A 21366-nucleotide genomic window follows, 5' to 3' on the forward strand; every position below is an offset into this window, starting at 1 on the left:
CTGAGAGTCGTAGGTGTGACGAGACCTGCGGGACCGGCTATCTTCAGAACCTGCACGACGCTTATCTAGCACGCCCACCGAGGGACCCTCGAGTGAGTGCACCTAGGGTTTGAGAAGCCCTAAAACCCCGAGCAGCTCCAGCATCGAAGTCTGTCTCCCCAGCATCCACGAGATCTGCGTGGGGGCCCTTCCGCTTCTTGCTGTTCCCAGCGTTGTCCGACCACTTGCCGACCGGCTTGTGGCCCTCTTCACGACGCTCCAAGCTTATTTGCATCACCGGTCTGGTTGCTCCAGACTGGCTCTTGCTCCCCTTCAACAGAGGAGTACCACGGACCCTCCTGGTCCACTCCCGACGCCATCTTGACTCCCCCGCTTGGGTTGCCACTGCCAAGATCTGCTGCCCCTTCCTGGGCCCAGCATCATCGACAGCAGACACCTTCGTGGGACAGCTCGCCTGGTCGAGGTGACTTCAGCCGGTACCCCCCTGGTACCCACACGATCGCTGGCTAGCGGTTGAGAGCTGAGTCCCCTCTGCTTTCAGGTTTCCTTCACCACCGATCCAGGCTTGGATCGCTCTGAACATCGTCACTGGTCGCCTGCCAGCAACTTCTTCTTTCAGGCTCCTGAGACTACACGAGGACTCCCGACATCTTGCCGAACTTCACGCCGCCGCAGCCTCCGGGCTAGGTAACTCGAGCATCTCGGTGCTCCATCGCAGGTTCGCTCTACAAGTGTCCAGTTCCTTTTTCGTTTAGTCCCACTGATCGGAACACTCCGGAATCAGTACCTCCAGACTCTAACCATTCGCATTTCACTGTTAGTGTAGATGGTTTCTCGTGCCCCTCGGGCATTTGTGTAAATTGTGCAACTGAAGTATTTTCCTAAGAGTTTTGTAGTGTGCTTAGCTCCCTGACTCATAAAGAGCCAGGGTAGTCTTGTTATAAATAAATATCCTTTATTTTCATAACAACTTGTGTGGTGTCCTTTCACTTGGTGTTCAAGGGGTATATGTGATGGTAAACAGCTGGCTTAACACGCCCTCTAGAGTTTAGCCTAAGACTGCTCGTATCCACGCTACTAGGATAGCTGGTCTAAAAGGTTGACTTACAACCAATCATCAATAAGGGTCGTTTGGAATGATACACAGTGATCACTAGAATAGTGAGCACTACATATCAGGCCAACTTCTCACAGCGCCCTCGTGGACTCGTGCGCTGGCGTGGCGGCCGCGAGCGCTGTCCTCCGCTCGCGGCGCTTGTGCCCCAGTGCGTGATGCTAATCGGGGGCCCCATCGGCGTACAGCGCGACACACCCACTGCCGTCCGCGCGAGTTCCCTGAGTGATTTATGCCCTGTGGGAGACTGGGAACGTCTGGAGCACAGCACCTCAGCCCACATGGTCCAGGCCTTGCTGCCGACGGTGCAGCTGATCGCCTCGGGCCTCTCGGAGAGGGGATCACGTGGTAGGCTTTTCGGCCTCCTGCCTGCAACTGCCTGTGAGTACCTCTGCTTGGTGGTGTGGGGTAGAAAAGAGAAGCAGGCACACGCACACGTAAGAAAATCACTAAAGCAAGCCCACGATCCTATGCAGGCAAACACCCCCTTAGTGCAGCAGCACACAGCACCAAGGAGGGCCCAGCAAGCAACAGGAGGGTCAAGGGACATTATACCAGGCAAGAGCCCCAGCTGAAGCGGGTGAAAAGCGGAAGCCACCAAGGGAAGGCCAGTCCACGGGCACCGGAGCTGCACGCTCGTGCCCAGCGCAACAAGGCCAGAGGGGTCAGGAGGGACCCGGGCGACAAGACATGATAGGAAATGGTCACTATACCACCAATTGAGCCGTTCACAGTGGAGGGGTCGCCATCGTCGCTAGCAGCCAGATGGAAGGACTGGGTGGACCTCCTGCGTATCTTCTTTGAGGCCACCAAGGTCCATAAGGACCAGAAGCGGGCAATGCTGATCCACTTGGGAGGCAAAGACATACATAATATTATCAAAACGCTAGCTGAGGCCACCCCAAAGAGCCACCATACGCTAATAAACGCCCTCAACGAACACTTTGAGCCAATGGCCAATCAGGACTATGAAAGGTTCATCTTCCGGCAAGCGCGCCAACTTCCGGAGGAATCGCTAGACACGTATCACGCATGACTAAAGAACCTAGTGACGACCTGTGGGTTTCGCGACGAAACCGAAGAAATTAGGGGACAGATAATCCAAGGATGTGCGTCGGCCAAGCTGCGAGAGCGCATACTAGAAGAATCTGGCAAGCCCCTAGGGGAGATACTGACCCTAGGGCGGACTAAAGAATTGTCGAGAGCGCGGCCGGCGCACATGGAGGCGGCTCTCCAAACACCAGTAAAATCGGAACCAGTAAACGCGGTAACAACCAAACCTCCGCAGAGGTGGAGCAGGAAAGGACCAGGAACACCCTCTCCCGGAAAAACCAAGTCATGCGGATACTGTGGAGGACCACCGCACATGGCGGCCGAGTGCCCCGCGAAGGGCAAAATATGCTCGGGATGTGGGCGGTTTAACCACTTCGAAAAAGTGTGCCGGTCAAAGAAGTACCGCAAGCCTCGCCAGGTAGCGAACACACTCAAAGAAGAGGAACCAGAGCCCAGTGATATGGACGATGATGATGAGGAGGAAGAGAGAGTGGTGCACAAAATCCATATGATCGGCACCGCCACCAGAAAGTCAAGACGCCTACCCCAATGCAGTATCAGGGTAGGATCCCAGGAGGTCACCGCAGTAGTAGACACAGGGGCCACCATCAACATCATGGACTCAACCCTACAGAGCACCATGGATCCACGACCAGCTCTCCACCCATCGACCATCACCGTATTCGCTTACGGGCAAGATGCTCCTCTGAGGATACGGGGACGGTTCCGGACTACCGTCACACATGGCTCAAAGTCCATCACAACTAATGTCTATGTCACCGAGGACGGCCAGGGGATGCTTCTGGGGTGCCGAGCGGCTGAGGACCTGGGAGTCGTAACATTTGCCTTCGGAGTACACCAAGAGTCACTCCAACACCTCCTTGCAGAATTCGCAGAAGTCTTTCAAGGAATTGGGAAGTTCAGGGGGAAAGAAATTCACCTTCACATCGATCCAACGGTCCAGCCTGTTGCCCTAAGACACCGGCGAATAGTGTTCCACCTGCGGCCACTGGTCGAAGAGGAGCTCAAGAAGCTGGAGGCAGCAGGAATAATTGAGAAGGTGTCTGGTCCCACTCTGTGGGTATCCCCGATCGTCGTCGCGCAAAAGCCCAAACAGCCGGGCGCGGTGAGAATCTGTGTCGACATGCGACACCCCAATGTCGCGATCAAGTGGGAACGTCACATCACTCCCACGATAGACGACCTCATTGGGGAAATCGCGGGAGCCCGCTGGTTTTCAAAACTGGACCTGAGGTCCGGATATCATCAACTGGTACTGGACGAGGCCTCCCGCAACATCACCACGCTTTCAACACATGTGGGACTCAGGAGGTACACAAGGCTGAGTTTTGGAGTGTCCAGCGCCGCGGAGGTATTTCAAAACGTGATACAGGAGTTGATCGCGGACATTCCCGGTGTCATTAATGTCAGCGATGACATGATACACGCTAAAACCACCCAAGAACACAATGAACGTCTTCAAGTGCTACGCCGGTTGCGGGAAGCTGGCCTCACCCTTCACCGAGAAAAGTGCGAGTTCTTATGCCAAAAGCTACAATTCTTTGGCTACACTTTCTCCACCGAAGGGGTCAACCCAGACCCAGAGAAGGTTCGGGACGTTAAAGAAGCCGCCGCTCGCACCAACATCACAGAAGTCCGCAGCTTCCTGGGGATGGTCAATTACTGCGGGAGATTTATCCCAGACATGGCTAATTTGACGTCACCACTGAGGGAGCTGACCAAGGAATCCATCACCTGGGAGTGGGGCCCTGAACAAGCTCAGGCCTTTGAGAAAGTCAAAGAGGCCCTCTCAGAAGCGACCACCCTGGTGTTTTTTGACCCCACGAAGCTGACACTAGTAGCAGTGGATGCTGGCCCTGTAGGGTTAGGAGCAGTCCTCCTCCAAAGAAAGAACCCTCAGGAAGAGTGGGCCCCCGTAGCATTCGCCAGCAGGTCCCTCACCGAAACTGAACAAAGGTATTCACAAATAGAGAAGGAAGCTATCGCTATTCACTGGGGGTGCCACCACTTCCATTTGTACATCTACGGGAAGCCGTTCGTAGTCGCGACAGAGCACAAGCCGCTGGTGGCCCTGTTCTCAGGAACCTCGACCAAACCACCACCACGGATTGAAAAGTGGATACTGCAGCTCCAGAACTACAACTGCAAAGTAGAGTATCAGCCAGGGTCTAAAAACCCCACGGACTACCTGTCCCGCCATCCTCGGAAGGCCACGGTGAAGGAAATGGGAGATGCAGCAGACACCGAGGAGTATGTCAGGTGTGTCACCGCTAGATCATGCCCTATACCCATTTCCATGGAACGACTGCGGGAGGCAACGACCCAAGATGAATGTCTACAGCGCGCCAAGGCAGCCATCCAGAACAACAGCTGGCACAGAGCCAAGGAAGAATGGAAAAGTCCAACAGCCATGGCACAAAGAGTGATGTACAGCTTGTATCACGTCCGAGACGAGCTCTCTGAAGACAATAGAGGGTACTTGTTGAGGGGACACAGGTTGGTGATTCCGACATCCCTGACCCAAAGGGTGGTGGACCTTGCGCACGTTGGGCATCAGGGAATGGTCAAAACAAAGTCGCGGCTCCGCACTAAGGTGTGGTTCCTGTTGATGGATGACCTTGTGAAAGCCACAGTCCGAGCCTACATGGCGTGTCAAGTAACTGGGGAGGTACCCAGACCCGCTCCGATCATCGTGGAACCCCGACCGAGAACCCCGTGGTCTCGGGTGAGCCTTGATTTTGGCAGCCTGCCGGATGGTCGCCACGCCTTAGTGGCCATTGATGACCACTCCAAATATCCTGAAGTGGAAATAGTGTCAGTATTAAGTGCCACGGAGGTCATACCAATGATCGAGAAAATCATGGCGGCCCATGGCATCATGCAGGAACTGAGAACGGACAATGGGTCTCCGTCCCAAAGTCAAGAATTTGCATCATACCTACAGGCCCTTGGCATTCACCATCGGAAAATCACCCCTCGGTGGCCCCAGGCAAACGGGGAGGCTGAAAGATTTATGCGAACACTCAACAAAGTGATCAGAATTGCGCATGACCGGGCCCCAGTCCTTAGAAAGGGCTATATTCACGTTTCTCAGGAGCTATCGCCAAATGCCACACACCACAACCGGCATAGCCCCAGCTCACCTGTTGATGGGGCGAGTAATCACCGACTCAATCCCTCATCTCTCGGAGTGGCAGCCAGAGACCCCTAAGGACAGCCTAATAGATGCCCAGCGACGGAAAACACACGCACATGTCAGCCACCGGCAAAGATCCACGGTGCCTGACATCCGAAGCGGGGACATAGTGCTGCTCAAAAACCGAGTCACCAGTGGAAAGTTTCGCCTAACTTTTGAAAGAACCATGGGCAGTGGTGCACGTCCAGGGGACCCGTGTCGTAGCCACTCGAGGGAGAGAAAGAATAACGCGGAATGTGTCACACTTCAAGAAATATCACCCTGAAAGACCGGGACAGTTGTCCAGCCAAGGGGAAGCCTGTCCCAACACATGCCCAGTGGAGGGGTCCAGGTCAAGTGGAGCTGAGACGGGTTCGGGTTTTGAAGAAGCCGGAGGGTTTGAGACCCCGATGATCGCTCCGCACCACCGAGCCAATGAATCCGCGGTGAGCGATGCCAGCCGCTCTCCAAGGGCCGTGGCGCCAACCAACCTGCCGAACAGCGAGGGTGGGGACTCCCAGAGCCGTGGCCTGTCGCAATACAGCCTGAGAGGCAATCCTGAGCCATTCTGTCGGCTGAGAGACTACCTAACGTAAGACTGTTTCATTTTTGTTTATTGGGTGCTAGTGCGGGGTCTGAACTTTGGCCTGGGAGGTGGCACTAGGCTAAGAGCAGACTTTACAGTTTTGTTGGCAACACTATTTTGCTTTGATGTTGTTGGGGAGGAATGTAATGTTGCGCCGGTGACGCCACAGGCAATGACGGCAACGTAAAGGCCATGTGATCTTGACTGTAAAATAAATACTGGTTATGCGTGTGCGTAAGCTCCCTTGGGCTGCGACCGCGGGGCCAGTGAGATCACCAAATCTGGCTCCGTCTCCTTAATTGCGCGCCGGTCCTAAGACCCACCTTCACTGTCCCCGGGGCCCCGCACCATACCAGCAGGGCCCGAAACACAACAGGGGTCCATCATCTCTGCCTGTGGGAGGAGGGGTCCGTCATCTCTGCCCGTGGGAGGCGGCTCCGTCACCTCTGCCCGTGGGAGGCGGCTCTGTCACCTCTGCCCGTGGGAGGCGGCTCTGTCACCTCTGCCCGTGGGAGGCGGCTCCGTCACCTCTGCCCGTGGGAGGCGGCTCCGTCACCTCTGCCCGTGGAAGGCGGCTCCGTCACCTCTGCCTGTGGGAGGAGGCTCAGTCACCTCTGCCCGTGAAAGGCGGCTCCGTCATCTCTGCCCGTGGGAGGGGGCTCCATCATCTCTGCCCATGAGAAGGGGCTCCGTCATCTCGGTCTGTGGGAGGGCGCTCCATCATCTCTGCCCGTGGGGGGAGGGCTCCAGCATCTCTGCCCGTGGGGGGAGGGCTCCAGCATCTCTGCCCGTGGGGGGAGGGCTCCAGCATCTCTGCCTGTGGGGGAGGGGGTCCATCATCTCTGCCTGTGAGAGGGGGGTCAATCATCTCTGTCTGTGGGAGGGGGGCTCTGTCATCTCTGCCCGTGGGAGGGGGGCTCTGTCATCTCTGCCCGTGGGAGGGGGGCTCTGTCATCTCTGCCCGTGGGAGGGGGGCTCTGTCATCTCTGCCCGTGGGAGGGGGGCTCTGTCATCTCTGCCCGTGGGAGGGGGTCAGTCATCTCTGCCTGTGGGAGGGGGTCAGTCATCTCTGCCTGTGGGAGGGGGGTCCATCATCTCTGCCAGTGTGAAGGGGGTCCATCTGTACCAGTGGGAGGGGTCTCCATTGTCTGCCTGAGGGAGGGGGCTCCATCTCTGCCCATGGGAGAGGGGTCCATCATCTCTGCCTGTGGGAGGGAGCTCCATCATCTCTGCCTGTGTGAAGGGGGTCCATCATCTCTGCCTGTGGGAGGGGGCTCCATCATCTCTGCCTGTGGGAGGGGGCTCCATCATCTCTGCCTGTGGGAGGGGGCTCCATCATCTCTGCCAGTGTGAAGGGGTTCCATCAAATCTGCCAGTGTGAAGGGGTTCCATCACCTCTGCCAGTGTGAAGGGGTTCCATCACCTCTGCCAGTGTGAAGGGGTTCCATCACCTCTGCCAGTGTGAAGGGGTTCCATCACCTCTGCCAGTGTGAAGGGGTTCCATCACCTCTGCCAGTGTGAAGGGGGTCCATCACCTCTGCCAGTGTGAAGGGGGTCCATCATCTCTACCCATGGAAGGGGGGCTCCATCATCTCTGCCTGTGTGAGAGGGGTCAATCATCTCTGCCTGTGGGAGGGGGCTCCATCTCTCTGCCCGTGGGAGGGGGGTCCATCATCTTTGCCAGTGTGAAGGGGGTCCATCATCTCTACCCGTAGGAGAGGGGTCCATCATCTCGGTCTGTGGGAGGGGGCTCCATCATCTCTGCCTGTGTGTGGGGGAGGGGGGTCCATCATCTCTGCCTGTGTGTGGGGGAGGGGGGTCCATCATCTCTGCCTGTGTGTGGGGGAGGGGGGTCCATCATCTCTGCCAGTGGAAGGGGGGGTCCATCATCTGTACCAGTGGGAGGGGGCTCCATCCTCTCTGCCTGCGGGAGGGGGCTCCATCATCTCTGCCCATGGCAGAGGGTTCCATCACCTTTGCCAGTGTGAAGGGGTTCCATCACCTTTGCCAGTGTGAAGGGGGTCCATCAACTCTGCCCATGGAAGGGGGGCTCCATCATCTCTGCCCGTGGGAGAGGGGTCCACTTGTAAGTGTAGCAGCTCTACTCCTTGGGGGTTCTGTGAACGATGCATAGTGCCTTGAACACGGACCTCTTAACTATAGGTCGCCAGTGGAGTGGGTGCAGGGCTGGAGTCATGCGTTCTCTTGGATGAAGGCAGCGAAGACATCTTTGAGTCATATTTTGGAAGTGTTGCATTTCGTGTATTATGGATGTGGGTGTGCCAAGGTATAGTCTGTTGGCATAGTCCAGCTCTGAGATTACGAGTGTGAGGATGGCTTGCAGTTCCTGTTGGTATCCAAAGTATGGGAGGATGTAACGTAGGGTTTTCATTGTGTAGAAGGCGCTCTGTTTTACGTTAAAATCTAGGTCTGAGTCCATGGTTACCCCCAGGTTTCTGACTTCTCTTGATATTGTTGGAGGGGGCTCATGTTGGCAGTCGGCTGGTGTTTTTTGTCATTTTCCGCAGGTCATAAGCTCCGTCTTTGGTGCTGTGTGGAGCTCTAGAAGGTTATTATTCATGAGTTTATTTCCCGAAGGCAGTCAAGTTTTAAATTGCACAGGTCTTCCAGACCATCAATTTTTTTGTAATGCTTTGGGTATCATCTACATACTTGTAAAGGGTGGGTTTCAATGATGTAACCAGGTTTGGTAAGGGAGTCGGGCAGATGTTCAATAATAGAGGGGATTTGATGAACCCTGTGGGACGCCACGGTGTTAGTGAGGAGCTGATATGACGGGCGGCACCCACACTAGTTCACCGTCACAGCGGAGAGGCCAGTGGGCATCGGCTGAACTCCCTTCACGCCTTTTGTTGACAATTTGATTACTGGTTGAGGGGGAGGGTCCGCACACAACAGCAAATCCCCGTTAAACCTCTGTTCATTCCTCTGGCTGCTTTGAGCAAAGCAGTTCGGCTTAACTATGAGGCAATGTGTAAAGTATATAATATGCAGCACTTCAAACAGTAATGAAGTGAAAACACAAGACATGGAAAATCCCACAATAATTTAGAAAAATAGAGCAACATTTAATAAATTATTTGACACCAAAACAACTGAAATCTAATTATTAGAACCACAAGTATGGAATTTTGAATAGTTAGGTAAAAACAGTGCCTAAAAGTACAAAATGTTTTTATTCGGTCGCGCTGGACCAGGACTAAGTCACAAGTTCAGGGCAAGCGCAATGGGGTGCGGACCAGACATGGGGACCCAGTTAGCCCCGTGGAGCAAAGTACCTTAAATCCTGGTTTGCAGAGCATTGTAAGATCCCACGTCGAAGATGCATCGCACAGCAGCGGTACTGAGTGAGCCGCTGAGCTGTGATACAGAGTCCTGCATCGTTGTTGAGATTGCTGTCGATGAGGTGCTTGCAGTTCAAAGGCCTGCATCACGAGTGTGTAGCGTAACGGCAGTACTGAGTGAGCTGCTGAGCTGTGATACGGAGTCCTGCATCGTTGTTGAGATTGCTGTCGATGAGGTGCTTGCAGTTCAAAGGCCTGCATCACAAGCGTCGCACAGCGGCGGTTCCAAGGATTCTGCGGGCTGCGATGTGGAGTCTAGCATCGGAGATGCTGCGCTCTGCAGTGGTGCCGATGCGGCTGAAAGGACATGTATTGCACTGCATCGGTGCTGCTTACATGACCTCCGCTGCACTGGCAGAGCACCATTGGGCCACTTCCAATGGCCCTGGACTGTGCGCCTTAAAAAAATCCAGATCTTCCTATAAACAGAATCTCATGGTGTGCACCAGAATATCAAAACCAGAATATCAATGGCACAGAGCGCTGAAGATAGAATAGCGTATCCAAAATATCGGCAGGTAAGTTTGTATAGATTTTCTATACCTTACTCCACATATATGTACCTACACAGTGTGTATATATACCATCAAGGTATGTTTATGTGGAGTGAGGAATAGTAAATCTCTACTTCCTATACATGCACTCACCTTTCAATGCTCTGTCCTTGTTATTCTTGTTCACTGATATTGGGAGCCCGTACTTACTAGAACAACCAGTATTTGGGAATGAATGCGCAGATCGAGCACAGCTTCGATGTGTGATTGTAGCTTAGGGCCACGCCCTCCTAATACTACACTTCTGGCTACAGGCATGCCTCTGCTCATCTTTGAGCCCCCAACGAGGAGTGCGAGAAGTTGGCCTGGTATATGTTGTCCACTAATTAAAGTGGACACCTCGTACCAGTCTTAACACCCTTTATGGTAATTAGGTCAAAGACAACCTTTATAGAAAGCTATCCTGGTGGTAGCTATGGAGAGCAGCCTTCAGGCTAAGTCTCGAAGGAATGTAAAGCAGCTTGTTTTACCAGATCAGAACCTCCTGAATGACCAAATGAAAGAAGAACTACACAAGTGCTATATAAAACATATGTATTTATTCCTAGACACTCTCTACTAACCTCTTTATGAGATTAGAGCACAAGGCACACAATACTTAATCAATAGAATGACAGTAAATGGCACAATACACAGCGGGCTCCAGGGGGAGACCGAACCATATACAAAAAAAATGGTATAACAACGACTTCACTAGACACAGTGCCTCGAGCACGTAGAATCGCTGGGACCCCAAAGAACCACCAAAAGGAGTGACACAGGGAGCCCACGGAGGACGGGTGCAGTGTGAGAACACAGCCGCGAGCTCCGTACAACTCTATGGGAAAGTCACAGTTGAAAAATTACAGTTTAAGGACACTTCGGAGAGGACTTCAAGCAAACCCTTTGGAACATAGAAGGTTCTAAGGCCAGCACCCTTGTGAGTACTGAGGTCCCGTGTTACCTATCCCAGAGGAGCCGGGTGCATAGGGGGCAAGTGGTGAAGGAAACCACCATCGTTTTCAATGGCGTAATGAGAAGAAGTGCTGCTGCTGGGAAGATGAAGTGTCCGGTGGAATCCAAGCCTGGATCTGAGGTGAGAAGACCCTGAAAGCAGAGGGGACAGAGTCTGGGTCACTTCAGGGTGACCAGGGGCTCGGTAGACGAAGGCCCACCGATGTTGGGTGCTTCAGGTGTGAAGATAGGATGCTTGACTCTAAAGCCACGGGGACCAGGAGATGTCGACGAGGTCTGGAGGTGAGCTGTCCCACGAAGGATGTTGAGTGCTGAGGGGTCAGTGTCTGGATTGAACACCAACAAGCCCTGGCAAAGGCAACCCAGACGGGCAGAGGAAACAAGTTACGGTGAGGACCAGCAAGGTCCTGGGAACACTCCAAGCTATGGGAAGTCAGGGCACGTCTGGAGCAACTAGAAAAGCACATGGAAATTCAAAGTGACCCTTGCTAGGACCCACAGGCCAACGGACCAGGGATCGCAAAGGCACCTCGAGTTGAATCATGAAGTACCAGCCAATGGACCACTCGTGGAGTGGAGGCCAGAAATCTTTGGTGGAAATACTGCTCGGGGTTGGGACTACACATAGTACAAAGCACAGCCTCAGGGATTGCCAAAAATCCTATGCGGCTGCAAAAGCACATGGTGCACAGGGGTTTGGGTTGCACGGACCCCACAAGAGATACAGGTCTCCGGATTTCTGAGAGAGCAGATCGACCTCAAAGATGCTCGGGAACCTACCTCCTGTGTTGCAGAAATCTTCGGAGTCCTCAGGAGCTCGGGAGATGCAAACCAGTCAGATGCGTTAAGGTGCCTGCTGCTGCAGGGGAGTAACTCCTTTACTCCAAGGGAGATTCTTCTGTCGTCCAGCGAAGTGTAGATCGTCAAAGTACTTGGTTTCTGCAAGCAGAGTTTAGTCCAGGTAATATCTAAAGTCCTGTAGTCCGGGGTTCCTAGTTTATACCCAAGGGAGGGGTGTGACAAACTCTGGGTACCCACCTATGTGAGGGTCAGGACAGAGGGGTGGCTACACCTGTGTGCTTTGTCCAGTTTTGCACCAGAGCAGGAGGAAATGGCTTCTGCAACCGGTTTGAGCTGGACTATGCACAGGGACACCAAATGTGCCCCCAATGCAGACTTCAAACACTCTCAGAGTGCACCCACCCAGCCCCAATACACTAAAGCCTGTCTGGGAGGTGGTCACAACTCCCTGTGACAGGAAACCTATTGTCAGGCCTTCCTCTGCTCGAGCTTGGCTCAGCAGCAGGACGGCAGACTCGTGTCTGTGGCTGGCAGCGTCCATTTTGTGATGCCCAGGTCGCAAAAGCTGGTACCGGGTGTACCAGTGTTTCACCTTTAGTCCCTCTAAAAAGGTGGAATCATACCTCCCTGCCAGTCACTGGCGGGGAGGTATGATTCCAAGGTGTTTGACACCAAACACAGCATATTTCTAAGCAGCCGTTTTAAAGTGAGCATTTACCACGAGATTATACTGCACTTAAATATATATGGTTGGCTGCATCACAAACCACCCCGGAAAATAGGTTCCGAAGGCTGCAGAGGGGCTCTGCTCATACAGGGTCACCCTTTCACATAAAATCCAGCACCCTGCCTTCAGGATTGATAAGGCCTGCCATAGGGGTGACTGATATGTTTATAGGTCACCTCCCTTCATCTTCTCTCCTCTCTTCCTCCCTCTTTTCCTCTCTTCTCTTCCCTCCCTTTAACTTCTCCCTTCCACTACTCTCCCTCCCCCTCTCTTCCACTTCTCTCTCTTCTCTCCCACCCTCTTCTCTCTTCTCTCCTCTCCTCTCATCCTCTCCTCTTCTCTCTTCCTCTAATCTGTTCCCCTTGTTTTTCCTCTTCTCCCTCCTCTTCTCTCTCTCGCCGCCCTTTCTCCCTCTTCGCGCCCTTCCCTTCCTTTCTTCCTCTTCTCTCCTTCTCCACTTCTGCCACGTGTGCTTCCCTCGCCTCCCCTCCTCTTCTCTCCCCTTCCTCTTCTCCCTTTCTCTTCCCTCTCTCCTCTCCCTCTTCTCTCCCCTTCAATTTCTCTCTCGTCCTCTCCTGCCTCTCTCTTCTCTCCCTTTCCTCGCCACCTGTGCTTCACATGGTTCTCTCTGTCTCTTCCTTCAGACAAACATCGGCTCCATCCTGGCCTCCGTGAACCCCTACAAAGCCATCTCTGGGCTCTACGAGGAGTCGACGGTGGAGCTCTACAGCCGGCACCACCTGGGGGATCTGCCCCCGCACATATTCGCCATCGCCAATGAATGTTATCGCTGCCTGTGGAAGAGGCATGACAGCCAGTGCGTCCTGATCAGGTGAGTGCCACCTGGGCCAGGCCCCACATACAGTGCGTCTTGATGAGTTCAGTGCCACCAGGGCAGTGCCCTGCAGCCAGTACGTCCTGATCAGCTGAGTGGCACCTGGGCCAGGCAGCGCCTTCAGGGCCAGGCAGTGCCAACCAGTGCATCCTTTTCAGGTGAGTAGCACCTGGGCCAGGCCCTGCCAGCAAATTAGGCCTGATCAGATGAGTGCCATCAAAGTGTATGTGCAGCTCACTCACTGTACAGTGTGCCAGGGCCTCCATGCCCATGTGCAGCTCACTCACTGTACAGTGTGCCAGGGCCTCCATGCCCATGTGGCGCTCACTCACTGTACAGTGTGCCAGGGCATCCGTGCGCATGCTCCGCGCAGCTCTCTCCCAGCGGTTGTCTCTTGCGTGGTCTTCACTCGCCTTCTCTTTCCTTCCTCCACAGCGGGGAGAGCGGAGCTGGGAAGACGGAGAGCACGAAGCTCTTACTACGGTTCCTGTCCTCCATGAGCCAGAACTCGACAGGGGCGCCCGCGTGCGAGAAGGGCACGCACGTGGAGGAGGCCATCTTGGAAAGCAGGTATGGGGGGAGACTCTCAAACCGGTCTCTGACTGAGCCATTCTGTTGACTTCTGTTTAATGAAAATGTATTAAACTAGGTTCGCACTCACCCTACCCCAGGCGTGAGTGTTCCTGGGAAGGAGGGAATGTGTTGATGGAAGCTGTAAGGTCAGTCCCATCTCATGAAATCCTGCAGAGTGGGACTAGAGGGCCTGGGGGCGGGGTGGGGGCCTGGGGGCGGGGTGGGGGCAGGGGGGGGGGTGCATTCTAACAATGAGTCTGTGGAGGATAGCTCGGGGAGTTGTGCGTTTGTGAGAGCCGAGTAGGAACTACAGTTTCCGAGTCTGTATCCTGGTAGACCGACTCAGTCTTTCATGCTTCTGAGCTCGATCAAATGAGGGTCAAATTCAGGTGAGTGGTAATAATTCTCAATTTAACCCCTTCGGTGCTCATGACGGAACGGTTCCGTCATGAGCCACGGTTGAGCTGTGCTCATGACGGAACCGTTCCGTCATGACCACGCCCGCGCAAGAAACCGTCAGCACAGCGGCGGAATTTGCGCAGCATGGAAGGGGTTAAGAACATTCTAGTAAAGCTCTTTGGGGCTCGTGCTGTATAAATACCAGACTATTAGTAATAAGGCAGAAGTAACAAAGTGAGTGACGGAGCGGAGGGTGAATCTTGCTCACACTGACCTACCTACCCAGGGCTTTAAGTGGGATGAAAAAACTGTGGGGGTGGTCTATCAAAGGGGCGTGGCCAATGTAATTAAGGGCGTGGCTTAAAACACTTAAACTAAAAATCTGTGCGCAGCGTAGTGTGCCGCACAACTTGTATTTTGCTGTTTCTGTCATTGCATCAGATATGATACAACAAGTAACATCATACCTACAAGAAGTCAGGACTATTGGCTTTGTCAATGGTGGTCAGTTGCATAAGATAAATAAGCAGCAACTATGGCCTGTGTATAATTTTGAAAAAGCTTCCACTTAAAGCCCTGGTGACTCCACGACAATAATGCTGCTCCTGAGTTTCAAAAAGAGAAGGGAAATCCAGAGGGAATAGGACTCTTTAAAAGATTTCCCTTCCCCTACAGCGCTCACTTGGCATGACGTCATGCAGTAACTTCTCCACTAGTGAGAAGTGAGCAGTGGACATCGACGTGCCTCTGTCACTGCAGTCTTAAAACAAGCATTTGTAATGCAATAGGTCTCGCGTTATTAAAGTTTGAGCTATTGGTGTTGCATTATTTAGCAATGCCAATAGCTCAAACTTTAATAATGCAAGACCTATTGCTTGTTGATATTTTTAAGAAATATATAGGTTCGTAATATTCTGTGTTTCCGGGTTGCATGAAAGCAAATCCGATTGTTGGACATATTCTGTACGCCCCTTGAGTGTGAGAGAGTTGTAGTATGTAAAACGATCTATGATTGGAGCTTTCTCGGCATCTCAGCCAATCCCGGTGCGTGCGTGGAACTTCTAAACGCTAATTGGCTGTGAAGCTACTGCTAGGCATGAACACTTTCTCAGCTGTCTACTCTCCGGTTCGGTGGGTGCCACGCAGGAGGGAACTGGCTGGCTGACCAGGTGCTAACATTTGGTCTGTAGGGCATGCGCGGTACCGGTCACTTTCGCGTGCCCAGTGGCGGTGCGTGCAGCCGGTGAAGACCGCGCCTGTCCCCTTCCGGGGCTCCCGTGGTGAAGAGAGAGCCCCGGCGCCAGAGAGGAAGTGCGGGAGCAGAAGTCCTGGGTCACAGGAGGGGGCCCGGGTGAAGAGCGGCCAGTCGCCGTTCAGGAGGATTCCCCCCGCAGACTGGGTGAGTGGGGATTCTCCATTCGTCCAGTGGTTTGTTTCCTGAGCGGAGCGGAGTTTAAAAAAAAAAAAAAAAAAAAGCGAAAGTGAAACTGCATGCTGGTTTGCGAGGGAAGGGGGACAGGAGATGTGCACGACGCGTGGCTGTAAGCGCGTACACAGGCTCCAATCCGCCAAAAGCCTGCGCGTGCCCATCTCCTGTCCCGCTTACGAGGCAAGTCAGCAACAATAGATCTCGCTGGCGACAGCAGCGCTACGCGCTGCGTTCGCCAGGCGAGACCTAAAAAACGGATCACCTGTGCCGATAGAGACCCGTTTCGAGGCCTCCTGTAAAAAGCTGCCGGTGCTCAGCACCGGTGAGACCCGGCCCACTTTAAAGCCCTGTACCTACCAGACGTCACTCGTTGTATGTGCGTTGGCGGCACTGCTCGCGTACATGAACCACACGCTGCTCTGAGGTGCCTCTCCCCAGTTTCCTTCGCAGTCTGCTTCTCATGGGCAGTGCCTGTCCTCTGGGGTCTTTTGTTTTTATCTTTGCTACTTCCTGTTTGCTCCCCTCTGGTCCTTTTCATCCTGTGGGGCGCCCAGCTGTGCTTTTCCCGAGCAGACTGGCCTTGCTTCCTTTTCCATGAGCCGCCATCTTGGGTGTAGAACTCCTCTCCTTCCAGGTCAGTGCTCTAGGTTCTCACGTGCAAAGGCTGCGGTGGGTGTCTGTCATCGCAGCAATCACGTTCTTGGGCAAGTAATGTCGTCAGCATCCAGTGGTGCGTCTTTCACATCTGCCTGAGTCATGGATGGATGTACAATTTGGTACAAAGGCACAACACCAGGGCACCTCATAACGCACCGTCCCTGCCGGGGAATCTGTCACCTGCCGCCTCCAGGTGAAGCCCTCATCTGTAACCCCATCAAGGCGACCCAGGATAGGGCTGAAAGACCCAGGGCCACCGGGTCACTCCCCCTTCACTTAACCCCGTGCCCACCAAGATCATTACCCGTCAATGAAAGGATGGAAATCCGTTTGTAGGAAGCGTCCGCTCATCTTGTGAGGGTCCACGGCTAAACCTTCTACAGAAGGAGGCCTTCGGACCACCATTAAAACAGATTCCAAGTCCACATCACGCAGCTGTCTCAGAATTGCATCCCTCAGCTGGCCCCCCAGAGAGGAGAGGGTCTCGCTCTAACCTAGCTTTGTGGGTCTTGGGAATACGTAGAAGGCCCTGATTGGAAGAGCGATGTACCCAACATGGGGCACGTTTTCTGAATCCTTCCTGTGGATATGACGTCCGCTCTGTGCACTGCTCCATCCGGGATCCTATGAGCCTCACATCTGACTCGCTGCTTTATTGGCAGCAGAGCTGTTTCTTCAGGCCCATGCATCGACTGAGTGTAGGATGTGTTCAGGGTCAGGCGCTCGGCCGCGTTCTGCGCACGCCGGAGCCTATTTACCAGTCTTTTGGGCACCTCTAAGTGTAGAAGATTTGCATAATCTAAACTGGGCTTCACAAGGGCATGAGCAGTGTCTTTCCACGTATGAGCAGGAACGAGGCTAAATGTATATTTTTAGTGACCAAAGTTACTGAAATACAAGTGGCCATAATGGCACGCATGTGTGCTTTAAACGATGAGCCCTTATCAATTTTCACCGCAAGGATTTAGGAAACGGGGGTAGGACTCGGGGGTTTCCCAAGCTCATTGGCCCAGATTCTTATAAGATCCCGCGGGGAGGTATAGCCAAAGACCAGAATCCTGGCCTTCCACAGCGTTCACTTCGAGTACGTCCCCGTGCATCCAGTTTGCAACCATTGATAAGCATTCCTGCAAATTTCCACAACCATGTCATCTACTTGTTGAAAAGCTAGCATCAACTGTGCGTCATCCGCATAGGACACAATATTACGACCCCAGGGCTCAGTTCTCTTATCCAAGGAGCCAGCTCGAGTTTGAACAGAGTAAGGTGAAGAGCCGACCCCTGGGTTACCCCATAACTCATCCCCTTGCAGCTCGACCTCTGACCTGATAGATGAACATCCAGTGTCCTTTCGAATGCGAAGGATTTTAGCCGAGTCCAGCTTTGCCGCAACCTCTCCAGGAGGCTCTCGTGGGACACCGTATTAATCGCCGTCGATAGATCCATGAGCAGGACTGCTGCTTCTATCCCGAGATCGAGGTCAGTTCTGACAAGTTCATGGAGCTCTGGAAGAGCTGACTGTATGCTGAAGCCAGGGCTTTAAGTGGGCCGGGTCTCACCGGGTCTGAGCACCGGCAGTTTTTAAGGAGCCCTCGAAACGGTTCTCTATGGAGCTCTTGTGCCCTGGCACAGGCGATCCGTTTTTTCCGGACTGCAGTGACCACAGCCACATCGATGTCCGCTGCTCTTCTCACTAGTGGAGAAGTTACGACATGACGTCATGCCAGGCGGGTGTTGTAGGAGAAGAGGAATCCTTTAAAGAGTCAGTTTCCCTCAGGATTTCCCTTCTCTTGTTGATACTCAGGAGCAGCAACATCGTGGTGGTGTCACCAGGGCTTTAAGTGGAAGCTTTTTCAATATTATATCCAAACAGCCACCGTTGCTGCTTATTTATCTTCTGCAACAAACAACCATTGACAAAGCCAATAGTCCAGAATTCTTGTAGGTATGATGTTACTTGTTGTATCATATATCTGGCTGCAATGACAGAAATAACAAAATACAAGTGGGCGGCACACTATGCTAAGAATAGATTTTTAGCTTGTGTTTTTTGGCCACGCCCTTAATTACATTGACCACGCCCCTTTGAGAGAACCCCCCCCCCCCCCCCCAGTTTTTCATCCCACTTAAAGCCCTGGCTGAAGCCTTCGCAAAAACCCCATCGATAGGGTGCAGGGTTCCTTTGGTTTCAGTTGACGTAGACCAGTGTTTGCAGCAGTTTCCCCCCTGCAGGAAGCAGGGTTGTGGCTCTCTACCTGCTCAAGCGAACAGGACCTGCTTTGGGCTTCTCTTTCAGCAGTGGGAGTGCAGGAGCTTGTTTCGGGGCTGCAGGAACCACAGTGAATGACCTGTTATTGTGAACATTGACAGATGATGCAGCCCTCGTTGGTATACTGGGGTCACGGGTGCGAGGGGATCCGGACTCGGCCTTAAGATGGGGGATTCTGCATCCAATGGAGAGATCTGCAGCGTCCTCGCTTGATGCCGAGCCTCATAGGCTGATCACCCACAACCACCCTCGATCACACATCACCAGTGACCTTCACCACTTCGGCATCAATGTCCCTCCTTCTCTTGAAAGTATATTGAAAGACTATCACCTAATGCCCGGGGGGCTACAAAGGTCTGCTCTCCTGCTTCTGGCTTTAAGATAGATTTTACTATCTGGAACATTGCTCCTGGAGCATTGTCTGTTTGCTTGGCGACGGCATCGGTGCTCGCCTCCTTCATCATTTTAGGAAAGTTCTTAAACGCTAATTTGTAGGTCGCCTTATCCTCCTGCAAATAGGGCTTCCTCCATTTCCTCTCCAGCTGTTTACATTTCCGGTAACAAAACCTGCCAGTCGGTCTAATTTTTGGGGTAGGCCCATTGTATTCTGCTCAAATTTCCACTTCAATGCGATGAGGTCACTGACTTGCCCCTCCCCCCTTTGTGCCGCACCTTCTACTTTTGGATATAGCCACCATGTTTGTTTGCATGAAGACCTCGTGGCCTCTAAAAGATAAGGGCACCCTGTCACTATGGAACAGCCGCCCCCGCCACCATGGAACAGCCCCCCATCAATGGAACAGCCCCCCCCATCCCCCATCACCATGCAACAGCTCCTCCCCTCATCACCATGGAACAGCTCCCCCCTCTCCCCATGGAACAGCTCCCCCCTCTCCCCATCCCCATGGAACAGCTCCCCCCTCTCCCCATCCCCATGGAACAGCTCCCCCTCTCCTCATCACCATGAAACAGCTCCCCCCTCTCCCCATGGAACAGCTCCCCCTCTCCCCATCACTATGGAACAGCTCCCCATCACTATGGAACAGCTCCCCATCACTATGGAACAGCTCCCCATCACTATGGAACAGCTCCCCCTCACTATGGAACCGCTCCCCCTCTCCACATCACTATGGAACAGCTCTCCATCACTATGGAACAGCTCCCCCCTCTCACCATCACTTTGGAACAGCTCCCCCTCTCCCCATCACCATGGAACAGCTCCCCCTCTCCCCATCACCATGGAACAGCTCCCCCCTCTCCCCATGGAACAGCTCCCCCTCTCCCCATCACTATGGAACAGCTTCCCATCACTATGGAACAGCTCCCCCTCTCCCCCTCACTATGGAACAGCTCCCCCTCTCCCCCTCACTATGGAACAGCTCCCCCTCTCCTCATCACTATGGAACAGCTCCCCCCTCCCCATCACCATGGAACAGATCCCCCCTCCCCATCACCATGGAACAGCTCCCCCTCTCCCCATCACTATGGAACAGCTCCCCCTCTCCCCATCACTATGGAACAGCTCCCCATCACTATGGAACAGCTCCCCCTCTCCCCATCACTATGGAACAGCTCTCCATCACTATGGAACAGCTCCCCCCTCTCACCATCACTTTGGAACAGCTCCCCCCTCTCACCATGGAACAGCTCCCCCTCTCCCCATCACTATGGAACAGCTTCCCATCACTATGGAACAGCTCCCCCTCTCCCCCTCACCATGGAACAGCTCCCCCCTCCCCATCACCATGGAACAGATCCCCCCCCTCCCCATCACCATGGAACAGCTCCCCCTCTCCCCATCACTATGGAACAGCTCCCCATCACTATGGAACAGCTCCCCATCACTATGGAACAGCTCCCCCTCACTATGGAACAGCTCCCCCTCTCCCCATCACTATGGAACAGCTCCCCCTCACTAAGGAACAGCTCCCCCTCTCACCATCACTATGGAACAGCTCCCCCTCTCATCATCACTATGGAACAGTTCCCCTCTCACCATCACTATGGAACAGCTCCCCCTCTCCCCATCACCACGGAAAAGCTCCCCATCACTATGGAACAGCTCTCCCTCACTATGGAACAGCTCCCCTTCTCACCATCACTATGGAACAGCTCCCCATCACTATGGAACAGCTCCCCCTCACTATGGAACAGCTCCCCCTCTCCCCATCACTATGGAACAGCTCCCCCTCACTATGGAACAGCTCCCCCGCTCACCATCACTATGGGACAGTTCCCCTCTCACCATCACTATGGAACAGCTCCCCCTCACTATGGAACAGCTCCCCCTCTCACCATCACTATGGAACAGCTCCCCCTCTCACCATCACTATGGAACAGATCCCCCTCTCCCCATCACTATGGAACAGCCGCCCCCGTCACCATGGAACAGCCCCCCATCACCATGCAACAGCTTCTCCCCTCCTCATCACTATGGAACAGCCGCCCCCGCTCCCGTCACCATGGAACAGCCCCCCCCATCACCATGCAACAGCTCCCCCCCTCCCCATCACTATGGAACAGCTCCCCTCTCCTGAGCTGGAGCAATATATTCCTGATGGCACTCAAAGACCTTGGAAGCAAGATATATATATATATATATATCTTTTTACAGAGTGGTTTAACTTCTTAAATGATTAATTGATCGTTCTAGGGGTTAAGCCGTTTGGCCACACTGACCAGGGTAGGACCTCTGACCAGAATATTGCCCTGGCCAGAGCCTCCTTTGCACTTTCAGGAGTGATGCAAAAAGCAAGTCCCAAACCGCCCGCCTCCCTACGGGGAGTCGGTCATTACCTCCTGCATGGATGACCAAGATATCTGATGAATCGATTACCCCAGAATCCGATGCCTT

General features: G+C 53.7%; 1 protein-coding gene across 1 annotated transcript in view; it reads left to right on the forward strand.

Annotated features, from left to right (window-relative positions):
• The window catches only part of LOC146859468 (unconventional myosin-X-like), an 869852-nt gene that overhangs the window by 311629 nt on the left and 536857 nt on the right, over positions 1-21366 (forward strand). Inside the window, exons 4-5 of the mRNA XM_085650190.1 lie at positions 12995-13182; positions 13621-13755. Of these exons, the coding sequence (XP_085506316.1) occupies positions 12995-13182; positions 13621-13755 (323 nt within the window). The remainder of the gene's footprint in view (positions 1-12994; positions 13183-13620; positions 13756-21366) is intronic.

This window comes from Triturus cristatus, chromosome 3_2 (assembly GCF_964204655.1).
Source record: "Triturus cristatus chromosome 3_2, aTriCri1.1, whole genome shotgun sequence".
Lineage (NCBI taxonomy): Eukaryota > Metazoa > Chordata > Amphibia > Caudata > Salamandridae > Triturus > Triturus cristatus.